The sequence below is a fragment of the Melospiza georgiana genome, chromosome 6 (genome assembly GCF_028018845.1).
Source record: "Melospiza georgiana isolate bMelGeo1 chromosome 6, bMelGeo1.pri, whole genome shotgun sequence".
Taxonomy (NCBI): domain Eukaryota; kingdom Metazoa; phylum Chordata; class Aves; order Passeriformes; family Passerellidae; genus Melospiza; species Melospiza georgiana.
The window spans coordinates 24,952,761-24,978,806 of NC_080435.1; the positions used below are offsets into that span (position 1 = coordinate 24,952,761).

Consider the following 26,046-nt stretch of genomic DNA (forward strand, 5'->3'; position numbering starts at 1 on the left):
GAATTCTTGTATCTGCTTTTACCCTTTGGACAGAAACAGTCAATGTAACCCTGAAGATCAGTGATTTTGTAAGTATCTCATTATTTTTGTAACAGTACCTGTTTGGAGAGATCTCAGTTGGATTCCTGTGACCTGTAGCATCTGACGTGCTCCCATTTTCCTCAAGCTGCTCCACAATGCCCATTTTATGGAGGCACTTCTGTAGAGATATAAATGTGTGTGCAACATGCTGAGTCCCACATTTTGTAATATAACCCTAAACCTAATTCCAGGGTGAATTTTTGTTAAAAACTAAACAAAAAACCAACAACTTCCAAATCCCCTTAAACAAGTAAATAACACCCCTTCCCTGCCACCCACTCCCCCCCAAAAAAAACCAAAACCAAAAACCTAACCACCCAAAACCTGCCCCTGTCCAGATAAGTTTAGTTTTGCAGCCCATACTTTCCTTTGGCAGCCCTTTCCAGCCCCACTTCAGCTCCAGGTCTAGGCTTACCTTCTCTCTTAATCTTAAACCTAAGCCTGGTTTGAGGGTGAGCCCTACAAATGCTCTGATGGGCTTTGCCCAGATAAAAAATGCCTCAGGCAGTTATCTTAGCATACTAAGGGGAATATGGTCATCATTTTCTGAGACTTTTAAACTGACTGAGCATTTACATTCAGAATAGCAATTCTGCTTTCAATACTACTAACTTTTCCTTAGTATAAGAATAAAAAAAAACTTTTGACTACAGTTCATTCCCTCTGCACACAAACTGGCACTTACATGTTCTGATTTATACTTCATTTAACTCTTTCCAAGCTTTTATTATTTTAACAGATTCTGAATTCAGCCTTTGGCTGTGAAGGCAATAAAGGGTGAAGAGGTATCTGTCATTACTGATGTTTTATTGTACCATTCTGCAAAAGGTGAGGTTTCTGCACCTGGTTCTGTTGCACCTAAGGCCTCTTTGCTTTTCATTGCTGTGTGATGTGGGGAAGTGGCAGCTTTGTGAGAAAAACCACAGCTTTGATCTCTACACATCTTAAAGGCTCAATGAAAAACCCACTATCTGTTTTTGGACTGCTGGCTACAGAGAGTTTCCATCATTGAATCAAAAAAATTACAACAAACTGGGGTGGGAGGGCTGAATATAAATGTATCTGCTTTTGGAAGTGTCATTCTTGGCACTTATGTGTAGCAGGCCACCTTTAATATCCAAGGAGTACAAAGCAAAATTTTGGACAGTTTGGACTTTCTGGAGAGAAAATGCTTTTGAAAAATTGTCTTTAGTTTTGAGTTTCATTGTTCTGAGCTGTTGTCTGCTCTGTTGGTGACCTTGAGTGGTTAAAATTTAAAAAAAACTCTGACTACACAACTAGGAAGTAATTTGTTTTGTTAATGTGAATTTTTAAAAATCTGATCTCTCTCTTTTTTTTTTCCTAATATATTTTACACAGGGTAAAGTCATAGCCATTTAATAATAGTTTGTTAATTTTTTTTTTTCCTACACAATTTCTGTGAACATATTTCTTTGGTTTTGAATTATGGCAAGCACAGGAGCCACAAAAAAGTGACGCAGGTAGAGAATAAAGTTACACATGCTTGGAAATCCAGATTAAACAAGTGATATGTCAATACTATATTTTGTATGGGAACACCCTCCAACAGTCTCCCCAGTGTTGTGTTTCCAGAACTGAAAATATTTGAAATGCAGTAAAAAACCCAGCAAATATTTGAAGTTTCTTCCCCTTGGCCCAGATTATGAAATAGTAATCCATTACATTGTAAATCTTCCTGTACCATGCAAATCCCTTTACAAGGATTAGGAGATTGTAACAAAGATGGTCATATTTCAATAGGTGCCGGTGTAAGTTACATATTTCTGCTGCAGATTTCATACAGTCCTCACCCAACACGTTACATACAGTGACCCACAGAAACAGGTGCTTTACATTTATTGAGAACCTTCATTCCAGAACAATCAAAAAGAAGGCACATTCAGCCTGTGCTCTCTGAGGGCACTCCACAATAGCTGAGGGTGTGCAATGGAGCAGAGACTGTGCAATCAGTGACCCCTTGGCCCTCGGGGGCGGCAGGGGGAGAGCAGAATCTCACTCAAACACAAAGAAGCTGCTGTTTCTGCTTTTGCTGCTATCAGCCTGGCTGCTGCTGACAGAGGAGTGCCTGTTCAATCTATTTCTGCTCCTAACTGCTTGGGCAAGAGTAGAGGAAAACTGTGTTTTATCATTCTGCATCACTTCTGTTTCTTTCAGGGGATCAGATCCTACTTGGAGGGCATAAGATAGGAGCATCTGACTGGGCTAGATTTCCTCTGTACACTAAGGGAATGCAGCACTTTGCTAGCATTTTGCACTAATTCTAATTCATTGGGTAGTATTGAATTGCTACGTAGGAAAAAGAATTCCTTGAGAAGCACTTAGTTCACACCACTAAGTAATGTGTGCAAAATTGGTGGTATCTTCTCATACCTGTAGAAATCTGAATCGATATAGGATTTTTAAAAAGTACAGGACAAAATTTGTGAAGGAGTTTGACCGAGTTGCTCTTAGACCCTTCTTCAAATTTGGCATTCTGGTCATATTTAAAATCAGTTTCCAAATTTAGGTTTTTCATGTCCCTCTGGATTTGCCTATAACTAAGCAAGCTTAATTTGTTTAATTAGTACCATATTTACAAGTCTTTGTTAGCTTTGTAGCTCCTGGCTGTGCCTCAAGACAGGGCTGGCCCTTCTGGCTGTGCTGATGTCCCCAGGACAGGGCTGGCTGTCCGATGTCCCCAGGACAGGGCTGGCTGTCCGATGTCCCCAGGACAGGGCTGGCCCCTGCTGCAGGGCACTGCTGCCCCACATCGTCAATTTCTTCCGCCGAACCCTGACAGCGCCTTCGAGGCAGGAAGAAGTTCATTTCTACTGATAAGAGGGCAATAAATTCTTTTTCTCTGAAAGATTCAGGTGTCCTGTGGCTGCTATCTCGCTGCGAGTCCTTTCTTTAAAAAAATCACCGTACATAGCATAGTTTCCATTTCAACATTTTTTGTAACCTAAAACTATATTTAACACACTACTTAAGAGAATTAATACAGCGTTGCTTTCTAACACAACACATATAATATTCATTTTAATATTTGCCAAAAGCCAATCATGAAATCCATGCATTTTTCACGCTGAGGGACGGGGCCGTGGCTGAGGGACAGAGCCGTGGCTGAGGGCCGGTCCCGCTGCCCCTCTCTCCCGCAAGGTGGCGCCGGCCCGGGCCCTCAGCGCGGCCGCGGCCGGAGGCTGCGCCAGGGGGCGCTCAGCGCGGCCCGGTCCGTCCCCGCCGCCGGAAGCGGCGCCCACGGGGCGGCAGCGGCGGGACATGGATGCCATGGAGCCTGAGGAGGAGGAAATGCCCGAACTGTCCGACGGCGAGGGCGCCTGGGACGACGAGCAGGAGGAGGAAGAGGAGGAAGGCGCTGCCGTGGCCCAGCAGACCCGCTGCCTCTTCTGTGCCAGGTGGGGGGGACGGGGAGCGCGGAGCCCCGTGCGGAGCGCGCTGTTCTGGGTGCGCTGGGCGCGGCCCGCGGGAGCGGGATCGGGAATCGCTGCTTTGGGGCTCGCTCTGTAGCGTGCTGATCGCGTACACGGCTCTGCGGAGCCAAGCGTGCGATTGAGGATTCACATTGAAGGAGGGAGTAGCGTGGTAATCCCCTCCCCTCGTGCTGAAGCAGCGTGGAGGCTCTTCTTTTTAATCTCTTCCCCATCGCCAGTATCGAGATGAGAGATTTTATTTCGCTCAAACTGCTCCACCCAGCTTGTATTGGTGTGGGGTTTGGATCTCAGGTTTAACGCAGGCTTTGCTCTCAGACAGTGTTTGGAAATTAACAGGATCTGTGGTTTTGTCAAACAGAATTGTTGTGTTCGTTGGCTTTTGTCTCAGAATGTTTGACAAACAAGGTAAAAGCTTTGTTTTTAAAAGCTCAGGCATGTGAGCCAGCGCCTTTCTCAAAGGCAGGAAATGTGTTCTGCATTACCCAGTAAGTCGGAACAGAGCATATAGCACTCATAAGTTAGAACTTAATGTGTCAGTATTGCACTTTTAATAGTTTGTTATTTACAGGTTGTTTAGTTCTGCTGAAGCTGTGTTCTCCCACAGCAAAACAGAGCATCAGTTTGATGTTAGTGCTGTGATCCAGAAACATGGTAAGTTTTTTTTCATGATTTGTCATTTCCTTTTGTGTATGAGTATAGGGGCCTGAGTAAATGTATGTATTGCAGTGAGAGATCTCTGTATTGTAGAAGTGACCCTGTCCCAATTCCAGTTATTGTAAATGGGCTGCAGCTGTGATGGCCTTAATTGGGGGGCAGCTGTGGCTAATGAAGATAACTGGGATAAAAGGGGGTGGGGTGGGCAGGGAGAGCCTTGGAGAAGTCCTGGTGAAGAAGCAGGAGCAACACTACTGTGAGGAGCTGCGTGTGAGGAAGCCACTCAGGAGGTACGGGACTCTAGAAATATGGTAACAACAATATGAATACAACATATGAGTATCTCATTTAAAATAAATTGCAACTATTAATTTGTTTAGAACTGATCTCCTGGTTTGCAGTTGAAGCTTCCAAGATTGAATAAGATGAGCTATTGTAGAAAAAGACTTATAAATTTTCTTAATGCTGGCTGCTTCCTGCATGCCTTTTCTACCAGTAAAGCTCTCAGCCAGTGACAAAAGTGAGATTGATCTTTGCTGGCTTGTGCTGATTCCTCACTGCCTACTTGATTGACCTGAACCAGACACTGCATGATTGATCTGATCTCATCTGCTGGCAGCTCTTGCCTGACCAGTGATGCTGTTGGGCTCAGCATTTAGCAGAGCCCTGTGGCTTGTGTCCTTCAGGTGATCACAGGGAGGCTTTCCATCCCGTGTCTGTTAAATTCTTTTTAGTCAAGTTTAAGAGTGTCTGTCACTTGAAGCAGTCATTATATATCCTAAGATCTAGTCTGGTCTGTTTTCTGTCTAAAATCCAAGACAAAGTATTTTGGGTTTATCTTTGCTGTTCCTGGGGAAAGAACACAGTTAAACTCCTATTGCTTTTGCCCAAGGTGGCAATTTTAAATCAGTATTGGTATTCTTAGTGAGTAGCATCAGTTTCCATTCTTTTAAGCAGAAAGCTAAGAATATGAACAGGGGAGCACAGCAGCCTAGAATGCCATCAAGGTAGCTGGAAGGAGATAAGAGTGGCTGTCCTGATGTACTTACTTGCCAATGAATGAAAACCCTGTCCACAGTTCCCATTTGGATGTGTTCCATTCTTAATTTGTGGCAAATGTATTTGCCCCCAGGGTGAGGATTTCCTGGGTTAGTATAGTAGGAGTCCTAGTAAAATATCTGTATTGTATTTGAATATCTGTATATAGGCCTTGCCCTGATAAGCCCTGGTTGTTTTTGATGGGCTGCAGCTGCAATGTCCTTAATTGGGCTGCAGCTGTAGCCAGTGAAGATAACTGGGATAAAAGGGGCTGGGCTTGGCCAGGCTGGGAGAACCTGGAAGGAGCCCTGAGTAGGAAGCAGCAATGGGCAGGGGAAGAAGTCAGAGCTATGAAGAACTGCCCCCAAGAAGTATTGCCAAGAAGGTACGAGACTTTAGAAATATGAAATACAACAAGATAACAACAGGTTAGTCCTAAAGAGAAGAACACAGATGGCAAACTTAAGATAGGAAGAGTGCACTGCATAGTGGTGTACATGCAAGGGGAAGTTTGTAACAGTTTCCAGTTGAACAGGTAATTAGTAGTCACATAACTGTAAAACATGTGGTCTTTTCTGTGATACAAATGTTCTCCCCCTTTTTTTTTTTTCCACTCAGGACTCGATTTTTATGGATACATTAAACTAATAAACTTTGCCAGATTAAAGGTAGGTGTGCCACCTATTACTTCTGTGTTCTGACTCTGTAGAATAGTGATGTGCTTTCAGTTTGCCCATTTCTAATAGTAGTGTGAGATTTTCTATTGAAGTTTTAGAAAAAGAAATCATGGGAATTAAAGTAGCTGTTGATCTGTTTATCTAGATATGAGGCTGTTTTAATTGTAAACATATTTAATTAATGTGAAATTTTATTTTCAGAAGTGGATGTTGAGATTTGCATAAAGCCTCTGTGCTGTGTAGTATCATCTTGTTTTATTCAGATTCTTTGGGCCTTTGACTCTGCTGTCTCACTTCAGAAATGTGTTCACTTCTCAAGAACTGAAGTTTCTCAGTCCTTGCATGTGTGTTGATGTAAAAACTTTTCCTGAGGGTGTGAGCTGGCCAGACCCCTACTTAGTAAGGGCAATAGTTGATCCCTCAAGTTACAGAACTTAAAACTCTCTAAAATTATACCTGAGTCTGGAAAGCTGATGGGAACCTACAGTTTTAAGATAGGCCTTCATATATTTTGTGTGTCTTGTGACTTTGTTCCTTCATTATTCCTTTAAAGTTTAGGTTAAAACTCAATACCATCTTATCTTACTATGTAGTTTTTACTTCAGTCTACATATCTTAAATCCTTGAGTAGTTATTTAATGCATAACTGTGTAGAGTAAGCACAGGCAAAAACTGAAGTCCAAAACTGACTTCACTTTTCTTAACCAAGGATTAACTGGATGCAAACAGGAGAGACAGAAGTTTCTGACTTCTGTTCCTACAGCACTGTTCATGTAAGAACCTGACAGGATTAGTAGCTTGGATTTTTTGATTAGCCACATACCTGAGTGGACTTGGTTCCTAAGAGCAGTGCAATCCTGCAGGTATCCTTCAGCATCTGTCAATGTGCTGTGCATTACTGCTGGCACAGAATTCCTTTGCCAGCCTTTGCTGCAAAGGTCCTTCAGTAATACCCTGCATATTTCACTGTGTGAAAGAACATGTCTTTGCCTTGTTTCCTTGAATGAAACTGGAGGGCTGGTGTTTTCAAAGAAACTTAGTGTACATGTTCTTCTCCTGTCTAGAAACCAACTGCAGCATATTTGAGTTCTCTCAGCAGCCCACTGCCTTGGGAAGGAGAGGAATATTTGAAACCAGAACTTGAAGATGATCTCCTCCTTCAGTTTGGTAAATAACTCCTGCTTTGTGGGGTAAATGTGGTATTGTCAGAGTTGGTGAGGATTGTCACTGTTACTCAATTTATGTGTCTGAGAAAGTCCTTGTACTAATTATATCTAATTTAATTAATGTCTAAACCAAATGTCTCTTCTAGAAATAATCAAACAGTGGTATTTAAGGAAGCCTGAATTCTGGATTTATTTGCCTTAACTTAGACCCTGCTTCTATATTTGCTGCTTCTTCCTAGGCAGAAGAATTGCTTTTTGTGTTTTGTAGTTAGCCCTGTCAAATTCAGTTGTGCCTTTTGTAAAACAACCAGCTTGTACCAAGACAGAACTAGCATGAAGTGTTTATGATCTGCTGCAAACAGATCATAAACATGATTGGTAGGTATTCTCTTTCCTCCCTGTTTTATCAGACATAGAAGATCTTTGTGAGCCTGTGAAAGTTTTGCCTTCTAATGGCTTAAGTGACACCATGGTGCTCCTGGAACAGTTAAAGCATGCAGAACAGAGAGCCAGAGCTGCAGAAGCAGCCTTGGCTAGGGCACAGGATGATCTTCAGAAGATGAAGTAAGTGTCTGAACTGAAGTTTGGGGCTGTTTTTATTTGATGTGTTTTAGATGAGATGTTCATGTTCGAGGACAAACAGAAATTGAAGGAAGTAGCAGAATGTAACATGAAACTGACCTTGGGATGGGACTGTAGGTTTGACTTGTCTGTTGCAGATAGTACATTTCCTGTAGATGGTTAGTAAAAACTGCACAGAAACCTGCACAGATTGAAAGGACAAAGTATGCTTGGGAGAGCTAAGCAAGCACATCACTCAGGTTTTTTCCTTCAGACTACTCTTTGTTTTTTGAGATACCTTTCTGTTAATTCTTTAGGTAGGCATTTGAACACTGAGGATGCACACACTGGAGAGGAGAGAGAGCAAATTAAATACAGGACTCCAGAGATGTTCAGAGTTGGCTTCAAACAGTAGTTGTCAGTAGAGTTCGTTTGGAGAAGCTCTCAGTGGAATTAATAAATCAGCTTTTTTCAGCTACTTTTGTTTTTGGTATCAGATGAGGGTAGTAAGAGTATGCAGTCAGGACATCCCTGTAGCTCTTCTAAATCTTGAGGTCTGCATGTGGATTGATGATGCTCATGGGTAACACAGAAATATAAACTTCATTTAAATCCCCTACAAGCATGAGATCACACTGACTGGGCACTGAGGAACTGAAATTATATTTAAGAGACTTGAAAAAATAATTCATGTTCTTTTGTGTGAGAAGCTAATCAGAAAACCCTTGTGTTGTAAAGTTTGAGTGTGTGTTGTACATTTTGACAGTACACATTTGGAGCTACAAGTAACTAAATACACCAAAATATTAAATGTATTCAAATCCCCTAGCTGTGAACAATTATTTATGTTAAAAAGGATCCATTTTGTCTTCAGATGAGTTTGAATTTTGCACACAGTGCTTTTCTGGTATCTTTGTATACATTATGCTTTAATTGATCATAAACAGCAAGAATTGAAGAAATTTATCATTGTGCTTCAAAAACTTGGGGGTATTTTCTGTGTGTCTTTTTGCTTTTTTATGTTCCATTCATATTCATTTTAAACAAAACACCCCCTCACAGGTTATCAGTAGCAATTTCTTTTGAGCTCTCTAAACTTCAGTGAGGCTTACAGATTTTTTATTTTAAGTAAATATATCAAGTTGTCTGCTCTTGTAAGAGGGAGCCTTTAGTTTTTCTTTCTCAATGCAACCTCTTCAATTCAGCAGGGGTCAGCTGGCAGCAAAAATAGCCAGATGTAGATCTGATGAGGCAGCACAGTTTTAAATTATGGACAGATGATTCAGTTGCATTGTAGCAGTCTAAATGCTGTAATTCAGTGGTTTGTGCTGGAGGTTATTGCACAGAATATCACCTGCTCCCTTTCAGGTAAACCTCTGGGAAATAATGACAGTAACATTTTTATAAATCAGATCACCTTTGGTGTTAAATGTAACTTGGAGACTTCACAGCACAGCTTGTCTATGCTGAGTTTTTAATCTGTCACCTATTTAGAGGTGATGGCTTTTGTTTTTACTTACCCTTTTTCTTGATTAAGAAGCCAGCAGGACAGCTCTGTCTTTGGAATTTCTTTGGTGCTTGTGTTGCATGCCTATATTAGGGCAACTATTGGCTTAAATAATTTTGAATTAAATCATTTAAATCTCACACAGTGCTAATTATATGTAATTGTATGTCACAGAATCTATTTTATGGAAGTTTAAAATTGTATCATGTAGATATTTGTATGAAAGTAAAGAAAATGCAAAGTACTGTGGTAAGAGCAATATTAAAAAAAGATCCAGACCATTTGTGTGTAAAAAAATATAGGAAGTTTCTGAAACTGACAAAATTTCAATACAAAATCCCTTACCATATTCTCTTCCCCATCCAAACTAGCTGAGCAGGGAAGTATTTGAAATATCAGGAGTGAAATAGTATTTTTGCTTTTGTTCTTCTATAAGGAAGATATTGGTAATGAGATTGTTCCCTACAGTTTCTATATGTGAAAGTCCCATTTAAGGGGGTGTGATTGCTGTTAAAGGTGAGAGTCAGAGGCTTTGGAGTGGTTTGGGATGCAGCTTTTGTTGCTGTTGGACTGTAGACCTTGGAGGAATATTGTCTGGCTGAAGTGTGTTTGCTTTTTCACTTCTTTGTGAGTGTAGTATGATCTGCTTGTTAATGTCTAGTAGTGTTTTCATTATAAACCCCTTGATTTGTGTATTTTGTCATCCAGCATGCTTTTAGGACTGAGAACATGGAGGGGACCCTAAAGCTCATCCACTTCCAAGCAGGAACACCTCCCAGGTTGCACAGAGCTCCATCCAGCCTGGCCTTGGACACTTCCAGGGACCCAGGGGCATCCCCAGCTTCTCTGGGCATTCTGTGCTGGGGCCTCACTGCCCTCACAGTAAAAAATTTCATCCTAATATCCAGTCTAAACCTACAGTCTTTGAGTTTAAAAGCCATTTGTCCTTGTCCAAAGTCCCTGTCCCTATTTCTTGTAGCCCTTTTAGGAGCTAAGAGAAGCAGTGGGTTCACCCTGGAGGCTTGTTTTCCCCAAGCTGAGCAATCCCAACTCTCTCAGCCTTTCTTTACGTGTTGAAGGAATGCAAGAGCAGGGAGGAGGGAAAATAAGCAGCATAAAATTCAAGTAATAAATTGAATTTTAAACTCTTTTTTTCTTTTCACCCAAATGCCTCAGTTTTAAAATGCTTCCTTCTCCCTTCCAATGGTCACCCAGTGTCGTGTGGGCTGCAGTTTTGTGCTCTTTGTGTTGAGTCCATATCTGCGTTGCACAGCCTGAAGCACCTTGGCGCTGCAGTGCTGGCTTCCATACCGGCAAGTTCAAAACAGATAGTTCTGCCTTAGAAACAGAAACTGCCCCCCAGTATTTCACTGCTGAGAGCTGCTTGCTGCCAGCAGGAGCTGGGCTCGCCGGGGTGCTGCAGCAGCCGTGAGGAGCCTGCAGAGGGAGGATGTGCACACCTAAAGCTGCTGCTGCCGGTGCTGCCCAGCCCCAGGGCAGCCTGCGTCCATTCCTGCCCTCTCCTGGGCCCTTTCCCCCTGCCCAGCCTCCTTCCCGTGGTGCCATAAACACGTCTCAAGGGTGTATTTCACACTGATTACAGGCAGTTTGCTCAGGACTTTGTGATGAGCACGGATGTCAGGAGCAGCCCGCCGTGCAGCGCCATTGCAGACCTGCGGGAGGACGAGGATGGCGTTTACTTCAGCTCCTATGGGCACCATGGCATACACGAGGAGATGCTAAAGGTCAGGAAGCCATCGCCACTGCCCCTTCCTGGGACTGAAGAGGAGAGGTGGAATCAAGTGGGCTGTGTGCCCATAAATATACTGCAAAGCAGCTGCATTTTTAACCCTTTCTGTCCAGGAGAGGTTTTTTGGTGGTACTTGGACTAAGAGATCATTTTTCAGTTTTATTTCCGTTGTGTAAGCTCTGTTTACAGGAGGCATTAGGAACAGAAAATCATTTACAGTTGTGTTGATAATACAGTACCTGTGCCACAGCCCTACCTTGCCAAAAGCAGCTTTTTCCTGTTGTTTAAAACACGAAGGATAAAACATAGTCCAGACAGTGAATATTTTTCTACAGTTTTACATTTTCCTTATAACTGAAATTTGTTAGGCAAGACCATTTCTCACATATTGTGGTTGTCTCTTGCACTTGGTAAACAGAAAATGTTACTTGTGCATGGTTAGGTGTATTGATAGCATGACAACAAACTGTCGTGTTCATGAACATGCTGGAGCAGTTCCTTTCATATGCTAAAGATTAAAACAAGTTTATGCTCAAAACTTCTCTAAGGCAAACCTATGTATGCCCTTTGAACTTTAAAATAAGAAAAAACAAGCACAAAGCCCAACAGCTTCAAATTAACTTGTAAATTAAAATGTCCTAATGCTTCCTTTCAGAGAAGATGTCATAGTTGTGAGAGTTATAAGCAGTTTTATCATTTTAAGCGTAAATAAATAAAAATTCCTGTCTAAAGTCGAGGCAGAATACAGAGCTGTGCAGTGAATTTGTGCCTGCAGCTGGCATATAAAGCTTTCAGCTTTGTAAATCATTCAGTGGCCCCAATGCAGAAATACATGTGAGTATGTGTTAAGAGTAGTGTGACTGTGAGGTTATTATTAAGGGGAGGAGATTTTACAGAAGCACAGGGATGGCTGCAGAACTAGAAAAATGTTTTCTGAAATGTATGGTGTGTGGAAATACAACTGAAATGTAACTTGAAGATAAAAAGATAGGTGTTTGGTTTTGCAGCTGTGTAAAGCTGTCATTTGAGATAATGTAGGTATAGGATGCGGAAGCCTTTCAGTTGGCACATAAAGTTTACAGTAAATCTGCATCTCTGCACAAGGAGATTGGTACAAAATTGTATTTTACTGATTTAAGGGTATGTTTGTCAGAATGCTTTTAAGGAGACTTTTGGCTTTCCAAAACATAGGGAATGGATTACTTTTATTGTGTGCACATTGAGATTTTTTTCTTTATGCAAGGCATTCACTGTGGTTGTTTTTCCTGATTACCTTATTTACATAAATACAGTGGCTTACTACATGAACATTTTTAAGATAGCAGTCTTGCTGTCTGAATGTAAGCCCATTTCTGAAACCTTTTTTGTCCTTATGCCTGGTAGTGGTAAGACAGAATTTCAGTTTGGGGTATTTTTGTGCAAATACTTGAGAGGTGGAGCAAGAACATTGTTACTTCACACTTGCTGAGTCACTCGTGTTTCCCTTACTCTGCCTTTGTGTTTGAGAATTTCTTGGCTGTCATCTTAATTTTTTTCACCATTTTACTTAAACCAGGAAAGCATTACATGGAAAAGTTGAGTGGAGAAGGGGATTGGTGAATAGAATCCCAAGGTGCTTGGCTGTGGCTCCAGCTGCTTTGGGTTGGGGCAGTACTGAAGCCATGTGAGGGGCAGGCTGCAAGGCTGAAAGCTTTCCAGCTGGCTGCTTTCTCTACTGAGTATTTATTTTTACACTTTTTTGGTCCTCCCAGCAAATCCTAATATATACTGCAGTAGAGGTGAAGTTCTAAAAATAGTTGCTCTGAACATCATAGCAAAGCAATATGGTTTTAAAGAGTCATGGTTCTGTTATTAATATTAATGCAGGATTTTTATTAATATAATTATGCAGGATTTTAAAGCAGAATTTTCTAAAATAAACCCCAGCTGCTTCTTTGGGTTTTGTGTGTTATTGTGCTCTTACACATAGAACTGGATTTTAGGATTTCCAAGTCTCAAGATAATTTTTTGTCTCCAAAATTTTTATTATCAAAAAATGTTCCTGTCACTGTTTATCTTCTTCTTTTATTAAAATAGACTTTGTTCTTTCTCAGTGTAGAAAATTTCTGTTTCTCTGTTATTTCTAGAAATTCTTAACTTGCTGTAGTAGAAAAATCCTCTAGATTTAATGAAAGTACTAGGATTTTATACTTCAGCATTTTTTGCACTAGACAAAAAATTGCTGATTTTTTTTGTCTGTAACACTTGAACTGTGACAGCAACTCCAAAACCTATACTTGGCTGTCAATTTGTGTACCTGCTGATGCATGTTAAGAGAATCAATGTTTTAACAGATTACCTTGCTGGTTATCTGAGCTATGCTGCAGGCTTTTTTATACTAAGATAGTATATTTTTTTGTTCTAGGCTTGAAAATGTTGCAGCTTCTCTGGCCCTGTTGTATTTCAGTCAAACTTATTTACTGTGTTGGACTTTCAGCAAATGGGCTTTAACTACTAGCTTGTCATCAGGATTGCAGATCTGCAGCTTGTTCAGAAATAAAACCAAGTTAATTTGATGCATAACTTTTTTTTTTGTACAGAAATCTCCATGTCACAGGGGTGTTAGAGAACAAAATGATACAAAACATTTTATGAGCATGTGATTCAAATTTTCACAATTTCCTATTTAAGCTGGTTTCTATTTAAGTTGCTGTAATATTGTCACTCTATTACTGCTGTTCCTTGTTAGTGATGAACAGGTATTAAGATCTTTGAAACATTCAAAAGAGAAGGCAGAATCAGGAAACCATAAAATAGTTCCTTATTTTTCCTCCAGCTGAGCCAAGTGGCTTCATTTGCTGCAGTAAATTCTGCAATATTATCATACAGAAGTGTCATGATTGCAGTGCCGTGTTAAGTACAGTATGTGCAAAGCATCTGTAGGCCAGGTTGAAAAGCCAGGTGTTCAGCATTTTTGAATTTTATGCTGTACTTAAGCAGAAAAAGTGAACCCTCTTTGTTCTTTGGCTGCCAGGATAAAGTCCGTACGGAGAGCTACCGTGACTTCATCTATCAGAACCCACACATCTTCAAGGACAAGGTGGGTAAACTGCTCAGCAATCCAGTCATTCCTGTGGTTTGTTTTGTCTCAAATGGCAGAAAAGCCGCAGGTTGGCTGCTCTGCAGCTCTGGGAATGGAGGTTCCAGTGGCAGGATTTGATCTGATGCGCTCTGGCCGTATCAGTGGTGGGGAGCTGCTGAGGGTGCAGCGTGCTGATAAGAGCAGTGCTGATCTCTATTGTCATTGTGCTGTGTGCCGTGGCAGGGAGCTCATTCATTATCCTGGCAGGGTGAAGTTGAGCCTCTCTTGTCGAGGATATTATGTGCAGTCTCTCTGAGGGCTCTTTACCAGGATTAAGTGAATTTCTATGTATGCCTGATACAGTAAAAATGTCCTGGAAGCCCTGTGTAATTAGGGCTGGGAAAGAATTGGTGTGGAACTGATTTTTTTGAATTAGTGCTGTTTCCTGTCTCCAGACTGGGTGGTTATTGTTAAAGGGCTTGCAACTGTGAGCTGGTACTTCATTTGCAGTGAGGAGGGATTTCAGTGATGGATCTTACAGTGGTTATGACCCCTGTACAGTAATAATCCTCTTGCCTTTTGTATTTCTGCTGGCGCTTTCTAATGAGTGTGTTGTGTTTGGAGCTTATAGAACCATAGGATGGTTTGGGTTGGAAGGGGCCTGCAGGATCATGCAGTTCTAATCCTTCTGCCCTACGTAGGGACACCTTCCACTAGACCAGGTTGCTCAGAGCCCCATCCAACCTGGCCTTGAATGTTTTGTGTTTTTTTTTTTTCAGGGATGGGGCATTCACACTTTTTCTAGGCAACCTGTGCTGGGACCCCACCACCCTCACTGAGAAGAATTTTTTCCTAGTATCCTATGTAAGCCTACTCTCTCCCATTTAAATCCATTCCCCTTTGTTCTGTCACTCTAGGCCCTTGTGGAGAGTCTCTCTTCATCTTTCTTTTAGGCTCTTTTCAGGTACTGGAAGGCAACTGTTAGGTCACCCCAAAGCCTTCTCTTTTCCAGGCTGAGCAATCCCAATCCTCTGAGCCTTCTTTTGCAGGGGAGGTGAGAGAGCAGTTCTGTCCTGACAGAAAGCATTTCAGTGTTTGACAGTGCCTATGCCTTCTATTCCTTGTATGGCTTAGTTTTGAATTGGCAACTATAGCAAAAAAAGAAAGTAAATATTTTTCTTCCCTTTTTTGCCTCAATTCATGTCACAAGCCTGTTTCTACTAAACATTTCTGAACTCTTTGATTATAGTGAGAGAACAAGCAAAAGTGTCATAGAATTATGCCACCAGATAACTGTGTGGGTGGGCAGCTCATCCAACAAAGCAGAAAGATCAATAAAGGAAAGAACTTTCCCCAGAGAAATGTAGTTTCACATTTTTAGCCCCAAAATTGATAACTGCAGGTTTTTGCAGGTTAAGGCTGATCTGAAGTTACACAAAATGTGAGGCCTTGTGGAACAGTAATTTTTCATGATTGATAGTGTGTCTCCTGTGCTGCATGGACACTCTGGGAACATTCAGAACAAACCATGGAGTAACTGTTAGAGTCAATGATGCTTCAGCCCCAGGAGGAGATCCCCATGCTCAGGAAACAGCTCAGGCACTGTGTGTGCTTACTCTGGTGTAAAAGCACTCAGCTGCTCTGGAGAAGGCTCACAAACTGATTTCTGAACATGCTTTTTGCAGCAGTTTATTGATCAAGGTTCCCTCAAATCATGGTGCATCCAAACCCATCATGGTGTGTTGAGGTTGAACTGAAAGACAGAATCTGGATTGCTTTGAGTTCTCAGTGTGCCCCACCTGTGTGACCAGTGTCCTGCTTAACTTGTGTGTCTGGCCACATGATGCAGCTTTCTCTTGGGACATTGCTAGAGAATAAATGAAGTTTGCTGCAGAAACCTGGCTTTGAAGTGACATCTGTTACACACTTCTGCTGAAGGAGCTGTGTAGGATACTTAGTTTAACTTAATGTATTTGTATAATGCTCTCAGGCTGTACTAATGAATGAAAATTCCAAAGGCTGTTTTCCCTTTAATTTTAATAACAATTCAAAAAAATTGAGGAAAAAGTCTGATACTGCATTTCCTAGAACTCTCTTATGCTAGTCCTCTCTGGAAAATACCTACTGATGCTTTTTGGTGTTTTCTGAGTGGACTATTATGAGGTAGTCTGGGAGGGGCTTGTTCAAAGAGCTGAATTTTCATACTCACTTTAGATGCAAGTCTGCATCCTAGCATTTAGGATACTAAAGAGGTGTGATTGCATGCTGATAGATGATAACACTATCTAGGTTTGTTTATTATTTTATTCAGAATCAGCCAATTAGCTTGTTCTGTCTTAGCTTTCAAAATAAATTATTAAAACTGGAACAAATCCTGCTTGCTGCCTTTGTTTTCAACCTGCCAAATGTGTTTGAGATGAGAATGGGACAATTCAGATTACCTGGCAGGAGAAATGAAGGTGGCTGTACTCAGTAAAAGGAAGTGTGGTCCATTTTACAATGAGAGTATTTTTGAGTGGAAAAATAATTTAGTAAAGCACTGTTGCCATGCTTGAGTTTTCATTGTGACAACTGAAATGTTGAGGCAAGCATCAGTGCCATATTCAGGGAATAAAATAGGCTTTTAAACTACTGTCCCACTAAGGGTTCATTGATGAAATGAATTTAGTTGGCCACAGTCCCTGGCCTCCTGTTTCTCTGAGTTTAAGGTAGGCTATCACTGAAAGCAGGATATCAGTTTTGCTCAGGCTGCAGAGGAGCATGTGGAGCTGCAGCGTGTTGTGGTGTGGTGAAATCACCTGTGCAGCTGCTCAGGTCTTTGCTGAGAGGCCATATGTGATCACTGCAGGAGCGTGTGGGCTGTAGACCCTTGTCCTCAGGCTAATTGATGATCACTCTGCTTGTCTTTCCCTTCTCACACATATTCCAGCCTGTGTTTTCTCTCCAGGGCCTCCTTTCCATCCCATCCCCTGCCTAAGGCTAGATGAGTTCCATCTGGGTTTTTAAGTGACCAGGGCAGCTGTCCAACATGGTGTCTGTTTTGATTTTTTCCACTTTGTGGTGATTGCTCTCTTTCATGCAACTGCGCATCAAGATGATTCTTTCACAGTGGTTTATTTTTGGCTGTGACTTCTACCTGTCATGGCTCAGTGATTTTGTTAACTACCATAGGTGAAATGTTAGGTGATGTTGGAGGGTGGGAGATTTCAGCAGCTGCAAGAATACTGATTTTTATTTTCTATTCCTGTCTCCAGCAGATTGACAGTTGAGGGATTTCTCTCATTTCTGAGCTACAGAGTTGACTCCTTTTGAAACATGGCTACAAAAGAGTTGCAGGTGGAACAAATAACTCTATCCACAAGTTCCCTCTGCACAAGCTGCTGTAAAAGGCCACAATACTGATGGTTTTTGGTCTGTCTCCAGGTTCTGAGTGGCTCTACAGAGACAGGTGGTATCAGTGCTGCAGTCACTGCTTCCCAGACCACCACAGCAGCAGCTCCCTTCTCTGTACTGCTGAGGATGAGCAGCTGGTTTTGTTCATGCTGCCTTCAGGATCATTGTTCTGTGTCCATCCTCAGAATGGACAGAGTTGTATACAAGGAAGGCAGGCACACCTGAGGAGCAGAGCATCCCAGTATTTGCTTTGCTGCTCTTGGCCAGGTGAAATGCCAGGTTTTCTTATGCCAAAGCGAGAGTGATCAGTAGATGATAAGCTGGAAAGTGTATCAGCAGCAGGGTGCATTATTGCTTTATTTTTTTGTATTTTTAAAAATATTTTATGGGATTATAGTTCTCAAATGTGGTATTGATCAGTGAGCGATTGGATGCCTTCTTTGGGAAAATGTTTGATGTGATGAAAGCTGTGAGGGTAGGTTTAACAGCCCTGTGCTGTGAGGACAAAGACAGTGACATCAGTTTTCCTTTCTAATAAATTCTTGCTGTGACTGGTAATTCTGACTCAGTGTTCTTGTTAACTTAAGCATGTTTTAAGCTGTACTTTCATTTTAGGTCTTACGTATGGGCAAGTAACTTCTTTACAGTTCTGGTTCTGTTCATGCTTAAGTGCTGTACATGAGATGAGTGGCTCTACGTAGTGTTTAGAAAACTTATTTTGATTTTCAGACTTCAGAACATTTTTGGTTTTGGTGCTGTGAGTTTTTTTACACCATTAGTAAAGCTTAGTTATATCAGATATGAGTCTAACAACAAGACCATTGATCATCTGGCCAATCTAGTAAAATACACCCTCAGAATCTCCAGAGATGCCTTTCAGCTCCAATAATTCTGTGAAAACAACAAGCCTGGAACTCAGCTTAAAAATCTGCTGTAACACATTCATTAGGTTTGTAGCTGTTAAGAATTTCCAGCAGTTACAAGAAATACATTGTGATAGCAAGGTCTGAAAAATGCTAGTTAGTAAAATATCTGTGAAGCCTAAAACTGCTGGCAGCTCAACAACACTTAGTCATAAATTTGGTGCTCTTTTCCTAGTTGCTTCACATTTTTTAACTTTTCAGTCTTCCTGTAGTAGCTGATATGTGATATGCAAAACCCCATGCATTTCCATGGATCTTATGGCATACTTTTTCCAGCTGTAGTGGTGGAATTCACTCTTTCATGAAAACTCTAGGGATTCCATCTTAACTAGATTTTTTTCACTCTATTTTGATTATCAATAGCACTAAACAGAAAATATTTCCAGGGGTTAAAACTGTGCCAGTGACCATTTTAAAATTTAGACCTCTTGAGCCATAGCTGTTTTGAGGCAGTGTGCCCCTGTCTGGCATAGGATTCCTAAATAAAGTTTCTGAATAGACTTTTAATTAAAAAACTGCAACTAGAATACATTTTCTCAGTTCAATTATTAGTGATTCAGTGATGGAAACTGCTCAGGCTAGAATTTTCTTTTTCTCTTCATGTAGCATTTTAGGTATTTCCCACATAATTGCTTGCTGCTGTTTCCCATGGGACTGGGTTAATCTGCAGCTGAAATTCATGGGCTTCATTGTCTGCCTGGAGAAGGTGGTAGAGTGGGAGTTAGACCTGCAGTGTGACTTGGATGTCTGTGCATGTAACAGCAAGACTTTATGCCTTCTGTTGGAATGTGCTATCTCACTGATGTAGACAGAAGTGTAGAAAAATCATAGCAAGGAAAATAAGGTTGTTTTGCTTTTGTTTCTCCCTTTCAGGTGGTTTTGGATGTTGGCTGTGGAACTGGAATTCTCTCTATGTTTGCTGCCAGAGCAGGTGCCAAGAAAGTGATTGGAGTTGACCAATCTGAAATCATCTATCAGGCCATGGACATCATTAGGTAGGAGAAGTTGTGGTTGTTAGTTTTGTTTCTTTATAGGAATTTAAAATAATTTCTGTAATTTGTCTGTGTTACAGAAAATAAAAGGCCTACCCTGTGAAGTGCTCTCCCCTAATTCAGCAGTGCTGAGGGTACATCTTGTCCAGTTAGGTCTCTAAAGGTGTTCATTAACATCAGAACCAGCACTGAACCCTGAGGGACACCTCTGGTACCTGGCTACCAGTGAGGATTTGTGCTCCTCTCAACTCTTGAACCTCATGGCCCAGACCCATCTCCTCATTCATTTATCCACTCCACATGTCGCATATTTGCCTGTGGAGGATATTTAGGGAGGCTGAGCATGTGTAAAAATCAAGCAATGACGTCTGGAGACTTACAAAGGATTTCCTAGGATGAGGTAGGAGGAGTGTAATGTCCATGTGCACTGTTGATAGCTGAAGCCTGTATGTTTTTTCATTTAGGATGATTTTGTAAGAGCAACTGTGAGAATAAAATCCAAGTAGATACTGAAAAACTTGGGAGTAAAGTAATGTTGTCTGTGGGGAATTTGTTAGGTACCACTCACACATTGGTGGTGCAGCACTGCACACTTGGGTGCTGTAAAATTACTCAGATATCTGCTTGGGAAAAGCACCATGTTGAACCTTAAGTGAATGTTTGACTAAAATACTTCTCTGGCACAAGAAGTCATTCCTTAGAGAGAACCTTGCCTCTGAGTTCCTGACATCTTCAGAATGGTTGCAGATGTGAAATAGTGTTTTATATCTAATGTACTAGATGACAAATTTGGGGCTGTTTTAACTTTCAACAAGTGCATAAAGTCTTTTGAGTGTTATTTATACTTGGGGGAGAGTAGAAGTAACAGTCAGTATATATTATTCTTTGGGGAGGAGAAGGGCAGGCCTCTAAGAAAAGCAATGAATCAAAACTCTTAAGAGTGATGAATTGCCACTTGAGGTATGCAGCAAATAATCAGTAAGGCTGCACATTTAGAGGTACTTTCTCCTATACAAGGTGCAATTCACATTAAAGTCTGCAGTTCACATCAAAGCAATTTATATTTGTCTGTTTAAAGCTACTTTTCCTAAAGGAATAAAGCTGACAAAGTTGCAGTGGAATAACAAATATTTATTGGAGCACTAAACAGCTCTGTAGCTTAAAAAATGACTGTTGAGGCACACTTCCACCTGTGATTCAAGTGTGTGCTCAATGCTTCTGTCCTTCCCAGAATCCAGGTTAATTTCTAGCATGCTAATTACTGGAAACAGTGCCACCCATGTGTGTAAGTGAACCAGAATACATAGCCTGAGTAGCCTTAAAAATAAACTTACTTTAAACTAAATGATTGCCTTTTCTTTTTCTTGCTGTGAATAGTCCCTGTAAAATTTCAAGCACAGTGAATTACTTGATTTTTGTCATTCATCACTGTTAAGCTAAAACAGAAAGTTGAAATAGACTTCCTAAATAACATCTCAATTTTTCCTACAGTGTGTAAACTACATTGGTTGGTTTGGGTTATTTAAACATTATAATTGAAAACAAGTATGTAGTGAATGAATCCTTTTCTCTCTGTTGTTTTAAATCATGTCCTTGGATGTGGTCATTTAGTAAGTTATCTTTAGATCTCTTAGTTCTTCTTAAATTATTGTTGTGGGTGGTAGCTCTTTAACATTCCTCACTTTGAACTTCTGATTGTACTTCTGTTTAGACCGTTGAATATGATTTTAGTAATGAACTGCTATCCTCTAACAGAAAACTGTCGTGTGTAGAGGATTTAATTTGTCTTTGCAACAGCCCAAGTGTTCAGGGAGCCCTTTGACCTTTTCCTTTCCCTCCCTTCATAGTGATCATTCTTCCATTGTCTCTTGGATTGAATTTTTAATGTCATTACTGGTCTGCACTGAAAGCCAGACAGAATGTAAGAGTAAGATATCAGGAGAGGGAGGGAAGGGGCAGCGATAAGAACTGCGGTGGGAAGATAAATTTCTGTGCTGAGAGTACTTCTCTGCCCTCTGTAACAACAGCCATGGTGATAAAAAGAAGTGCAAGAAAGGCTAATATGGTTTGCCAAGAAGAGAAGCAGTGCATTTCAAGCATTGCACACTTGCTGAATTCCCCATCATGCAGTTGCTGTTTCAAAAGCTGTGTCCTGTCCCAGTCCTTCCCTCCTTACGCAGGATGGCTGTACCGTGACGTGCGTGTGAGCTCATCCCTGATCACTGCAGGTGCTTTTGCCCAAATCCCCGTGGGGAGGGTGCCTTTACTGTGCAGTAACTGCAGCACTGATTTAGGGGGAAGCTCTGTTCTCAGTGACTTTGCAGCTGGTTTGGTTAAATAAAAACCGAGTCATGCAAAGCAGCTTTGTGAGGAAGTTAATTTCCCCTGCCATCCTGGAGTGGTGAGTAGGCTGTGATTGCTGTGGAGGTCAGAGGAGGAGAAATGGAAACAAGCAACTTCTAAATAAAGAGGAGCAGCAGTTTTAAATTGTCCTCTTCCCTGTTTTCCTGGTGTCTGAAGCTTGCCTATTTGCATGCATGGCACGTTGGAGGTATACAGAGGTACTGCCTGCCATCTTCTCCCAGCACTAAATCTGCTGCAATTTTTAGCTACTTGGAAATGTTCCCTCTGAAATAAAACTGAGGAATAGTACATTCCAGTGCTTCTTGATTAGTTAAGCCAAAAAGTTTGTGAGGGGAAGAATGTGAAATATAGATGTCAGTATGGCTCTCTTGACAGCATAAATTGGAAATATAAACTAATTTGTTTATGTTTTGACTTGCAGATTAAATAAACTTGAAAAGATTATTACGTTAGTCAAAGGAAGAATTGAGGAAGTTGATCTGCCTTTGGAAAAAGTGGATGTAATTATATCTGAGTGGATGGTAAGGTGCATGGCTATTCTTTTCAAGTTATTTTCAGAAAAAAAGATGTGTTTTATTTCATTTGAAAAGTTGGATTTTTTTAACCAAAGCATCTGTCATGATTCCAACAGTGTCTTTGACAATGTCAGAGATGGGATGGCAGTCCTGATTGTGTGGTACTTGGACACAATTCCTGGTCCTTCTTGCTCAAGCTCTTCTAAGTACAGTTGAGCTGCTGTAGGTGCAGCAGGTTTCTGTTATGAAGTTGGTTTGGAAATCTGTAAAGCACTAAGTCGTACTGCTGAAAGCAATGGAGAAATATTGTATTAGTCACCTAGCCAGCTCCTTCTGATAGGTAAAATACCTTCAGTCTGCAAATTCAGCCAAGGACTCTCCTGACACTGCAGGAAAGGTGATAAGGAGGGGAGGTGCTGCCTCTGGAAATCTGCAAACACTGGGAGAGTTTGAAAACAATGTTGCTTTCATTGCTGGTTTCAGCATGGCAGTAAAAACACTGATTCAAAGGTACAAAAGAAGTGTGATGGACAGCAGTGTCTAAATGAGCCATCTCCTGGAATCCATTGGGTTTCAGCTGTTGGCCTGTTACCTGTTCGTGTGGTGAACAGTAACTGTTAAACCCCTGTCCTTGCTACCTGCCATTAATCCTAACAAAGAAATCTGTGTGACAAAACCCAGTGCCAGTCTGAGTTTCATAGTGACATAGGAGTGCCTGTTGCCTATCAAAAATGTGGTAGGAAACGTCTCTTTGAACTGTTTTTTTGTGAACTTCTGCTATTCAGGATCCTCACATCACTGACCTTCAAAAAGCACTTCAAAGCCCAGATTTTCTTCATGTTACTTCCAGCTGCTGGGACTTAAAAATTCCTTTCTGCCTGAAATTTAAGATCGGGAAGGAAAGCTTATATTCAATGTTACTTGTTTCTTTGTGAGGTTTGTTTCTTTTTTTATAAAACTGGCTGTTCTGTTATATAAAACAGCCTTTGGTGGGGAGGTCAGGCACTCATCTGTGAATCCATATGTATCTACTTGTTTTTCAGGGAAAGATGCAAATAAATTGGTTTGCCTTTTTTGTATATATTTGTTAAATATTACATGTGTCAGTGAACTAGGAATTAGAAATCTGCAGTTTTTCCTGCCCTGCTGTGTGTGATGTGTGTTCTTTGAAGCATGAGCTTAATTTCGTGTTGAGGTCACTAGTTTCAAGGATAGTTTAAGCCATTGGCTTAAACCAGTGATTTAAAAATATCACATCATGATTGGTGATTTCTGACAGTATGGTAGCTTTACTAGAAGTGTAATTACAGTTTTTTCAGAGAAACTCCTGATCAGCCTCCTAATACGTGCAGCAAGATTAATGTTCCCAAAATCACGTTTCTCCTTCTGGAGCCCAGATTTGGTTTTATAGAGAACCTGGACAGGTGAGCTGAGGTCATGTTGTAAATCAGTGCCTCTAAGATGAACTAAAGGATTTCAACACTCAGCTCTTGTGAGAAACAAAGTATTGAATGTTGGATATTTTTGTTTTGTGTGCTAATTTACCTTTTTTATGTCAAAATTACATAGCCATGTGCACTTCAGTTAATTAGGTATTCTAAATATTTTGAAGTGTTAGGATTTTTATAGGTTACTGCATGACAGAGATAAAGAGGACAATGCTGTGCAAGTAAGATTGATAGCTGGACAGGGTACACAATGTTCCAGCACTGTCCACAAAGGAACATTATGTTGTCTAACGCAGATGAAGATTTTTCTTTGTCTGCCTTTCTTGTGTGAATTTGCTTTCTCATTTCCTTCCCTACATTATATAGTGTGAAATCACTTCTTAATATGTGAGCATGAGGGTTAAAAAGAATTCAGTATATGTCAGATTTTGCTTCTTTATGCAGAGAATCTGTATGGACTGGCAGGAAAATTCTTAGGCTTTTCTTCGTAATAAAAATATGGAAAGTTGCTGTTTCTGTTTAGGAAACAAACTGCTTTTAGATTCGTGAATATCAAACCTTTGGTGGAGCCAAAGCTTTGTTTTGCTTGATAGAGAATGCTGCTTAAGATCAGTACACAATAAGCTTTTATTTTTTTTTTGTGGAGCTGTGTCTGGAACATCAGAAAATTAAAAACAAGTATGAGGCGAGAGAGGAAAAATACTGCATTCTCCCAGGATTGTTTTTAGATTAGGCTTTCTGAAAAAGCTGTCACATAGAGCAGTGTCTTGTAAAAAGTACAGCATTGCATTATGAGCATCTCAGTGTGATGGTTTCTAACGATCATTTACTTAATTGCAGCAGTGACCTATGACTGCCACAAACTGCTTCTCTTACTCCCTCTCTTTAATTTATAAATTTGTTCCCTTAAATTATGGAAAAATGGGAGAAGCATCTTAAATATTACACAATGGGCAGGTGTGTGTGAGTGCATGTGTGTCTTTGTAGAAATTTGTGTTTCAAATGCATACTTACCACCTTCCAAAATCAGTTTCCCAATTTAAATTCCTTCTGTATATGGCTTTTTTGTGTTCCAGGTTTAGGGGCTGACTGAAGAGCAGCTGTACCTTCAGTGATTTTATTTAAGCCTGTGAAAGAAATTAGCATGTTCATGAAACAGTGAACATGTTTGTAACATTCTAAATTCAGCTTGTGACATCTGAAGTTTGTGTCTGAAGTTTGGTTACATGCATTCTATACTTTTCTTTGCTAAGCATCTTCATACAGTAGAACCAATCTACACCTTATCTATAGCTTATCATAACTGCTATAATTACCATACTCATGTTACTGTTCTTCATTCACTAAAAGTCAGTACATTACAGTTTAAACTAGAAGTTGTTTTTCAGTTTTCTTGCAGTGGAAAATTTTGAAATCTTTTTTCTGTTTGCAACTTTGTTGACTTGTTTGCCTGTGCTATCTTTCTGCTTGGTAAAAACATCATCTTGTTTGGGGTGGGTTTATCCTTTGCTCTAAGCCATAAATACCCTTCTAACTAACACACCCTTTGCCTCCTTGGTTATCCAGTCAGACTGGCTCAGCAATTCTGTTCTTCTAGATCAAAACTTGCTTCCATCTCTATTCCTTCATCAGACTCTACATTCAAAAATCTTTCTGCCAAGCATCTGTGAGACTTCCTTGTCAAACTTTCATCCTTCCCAACCCACCATCCTGCCTGCCTAGAGCTCTGATATGTGAAACCTTTAAAAACCCTAATATGTATAACTAAAGATTTGTATGCTAGTACCAGGCTCTCATATTTTGTTGCTTGTGTTACAAGTCACCTACAGATAAATCCCTTACTTATTCTAAATCCCTTACTTCTTATTCAGGGTGTTGACTTACATGTATTCCTGGGCAGGAAAATATGACATACAAAAGTGACTGAATTATTGCTCCCATATTTAGGTAGAGTAATTGTAAACTTCATAGACTGCTTATTGAAAAGATGAGTGCAGAAAGAACCAAAATGTATGCAGTGCTTTTTGGAATGTCCTTGCACAGCTGCGTCTGTGTGCAGATTTTTCTTGCCATCAGTATTGGTTTTGCTTCCTTTCTCTAGCTAAAACTATAATGCTAAAGGTTGCTAGTTTTATTCACTTGAGAATATCTGCATTTCTTGTTTGTAAAGCTCTGCTATGAGAGACAATTGTCTGAGAAGGTTGTCTCAAATACATTGTTAATGTACAGCATGGACTCCTAAATTGGGTTATTTTAAATGCAGTGCTTTATGGTGCTGAATGTGCAGCAGAGTTACACAAGATAAAACTGGGGAAGAGATGGACTGTCAGATTAAAATACACTTAGGATACAACCCAGTACTTGTCTTTTAATCATGTCTTTTGTCAGATAGCTAATATTTTCTTCTCTCCTTTTTCTTCTCTTTCTTTGTATTTCTTTTTCTTTTTTTAACAATAATTTTGAA

General features: G+C 40.5%; 1 protein-coding gene across 1 annotated transcript in view; it reads left to right on the forward strand.

The window, feature by feature from the left end:
* The first annotated feature begins 3,344 nt into the window (after positions 1-3,344).
* Positions 3,345-26,046, forward strand: part of PRMT3 (protein arginine methyltransferase 3) — a 53,342-nt gene continuing 30,640 nt past the window's right edge. The window contains exons 1-9 of the mRNA XM_058026875.1: positions 3,345-3,497; positions 4,102-4,184; positions 5,844-5,893; positions 6,967-7,069; positions 7,479-7,632; positions 10,740-10,881; positions 13,900-13,965; positions 19,137-19,258; positions 22,041-22,140. Coding sequence (XP_057882858.1) covers positions 3,361-3,497; positions 4,102-4,184; positions 5,844-5,893; positions 6,967-7,069; positions 7,479-7,632; positions 10,740-10,881; positions 13,900-13,965; positions 19,137-19,258; positions 22,041-22,140 — 957 coding nt within the window. The 5' untranslated portion in view covers positions 3,345-3,360. The remainder of the gene's footprint in view (positions 3,498-4,101; positions 4,185-5,843; positions 5,894-6,966; positions 7,070-7,478; positions 7,633-10,739; positions 10,882-13,899; positions 13,966-19,136; positions 19,259-22,040; positions 22,141-26,046) is intronic.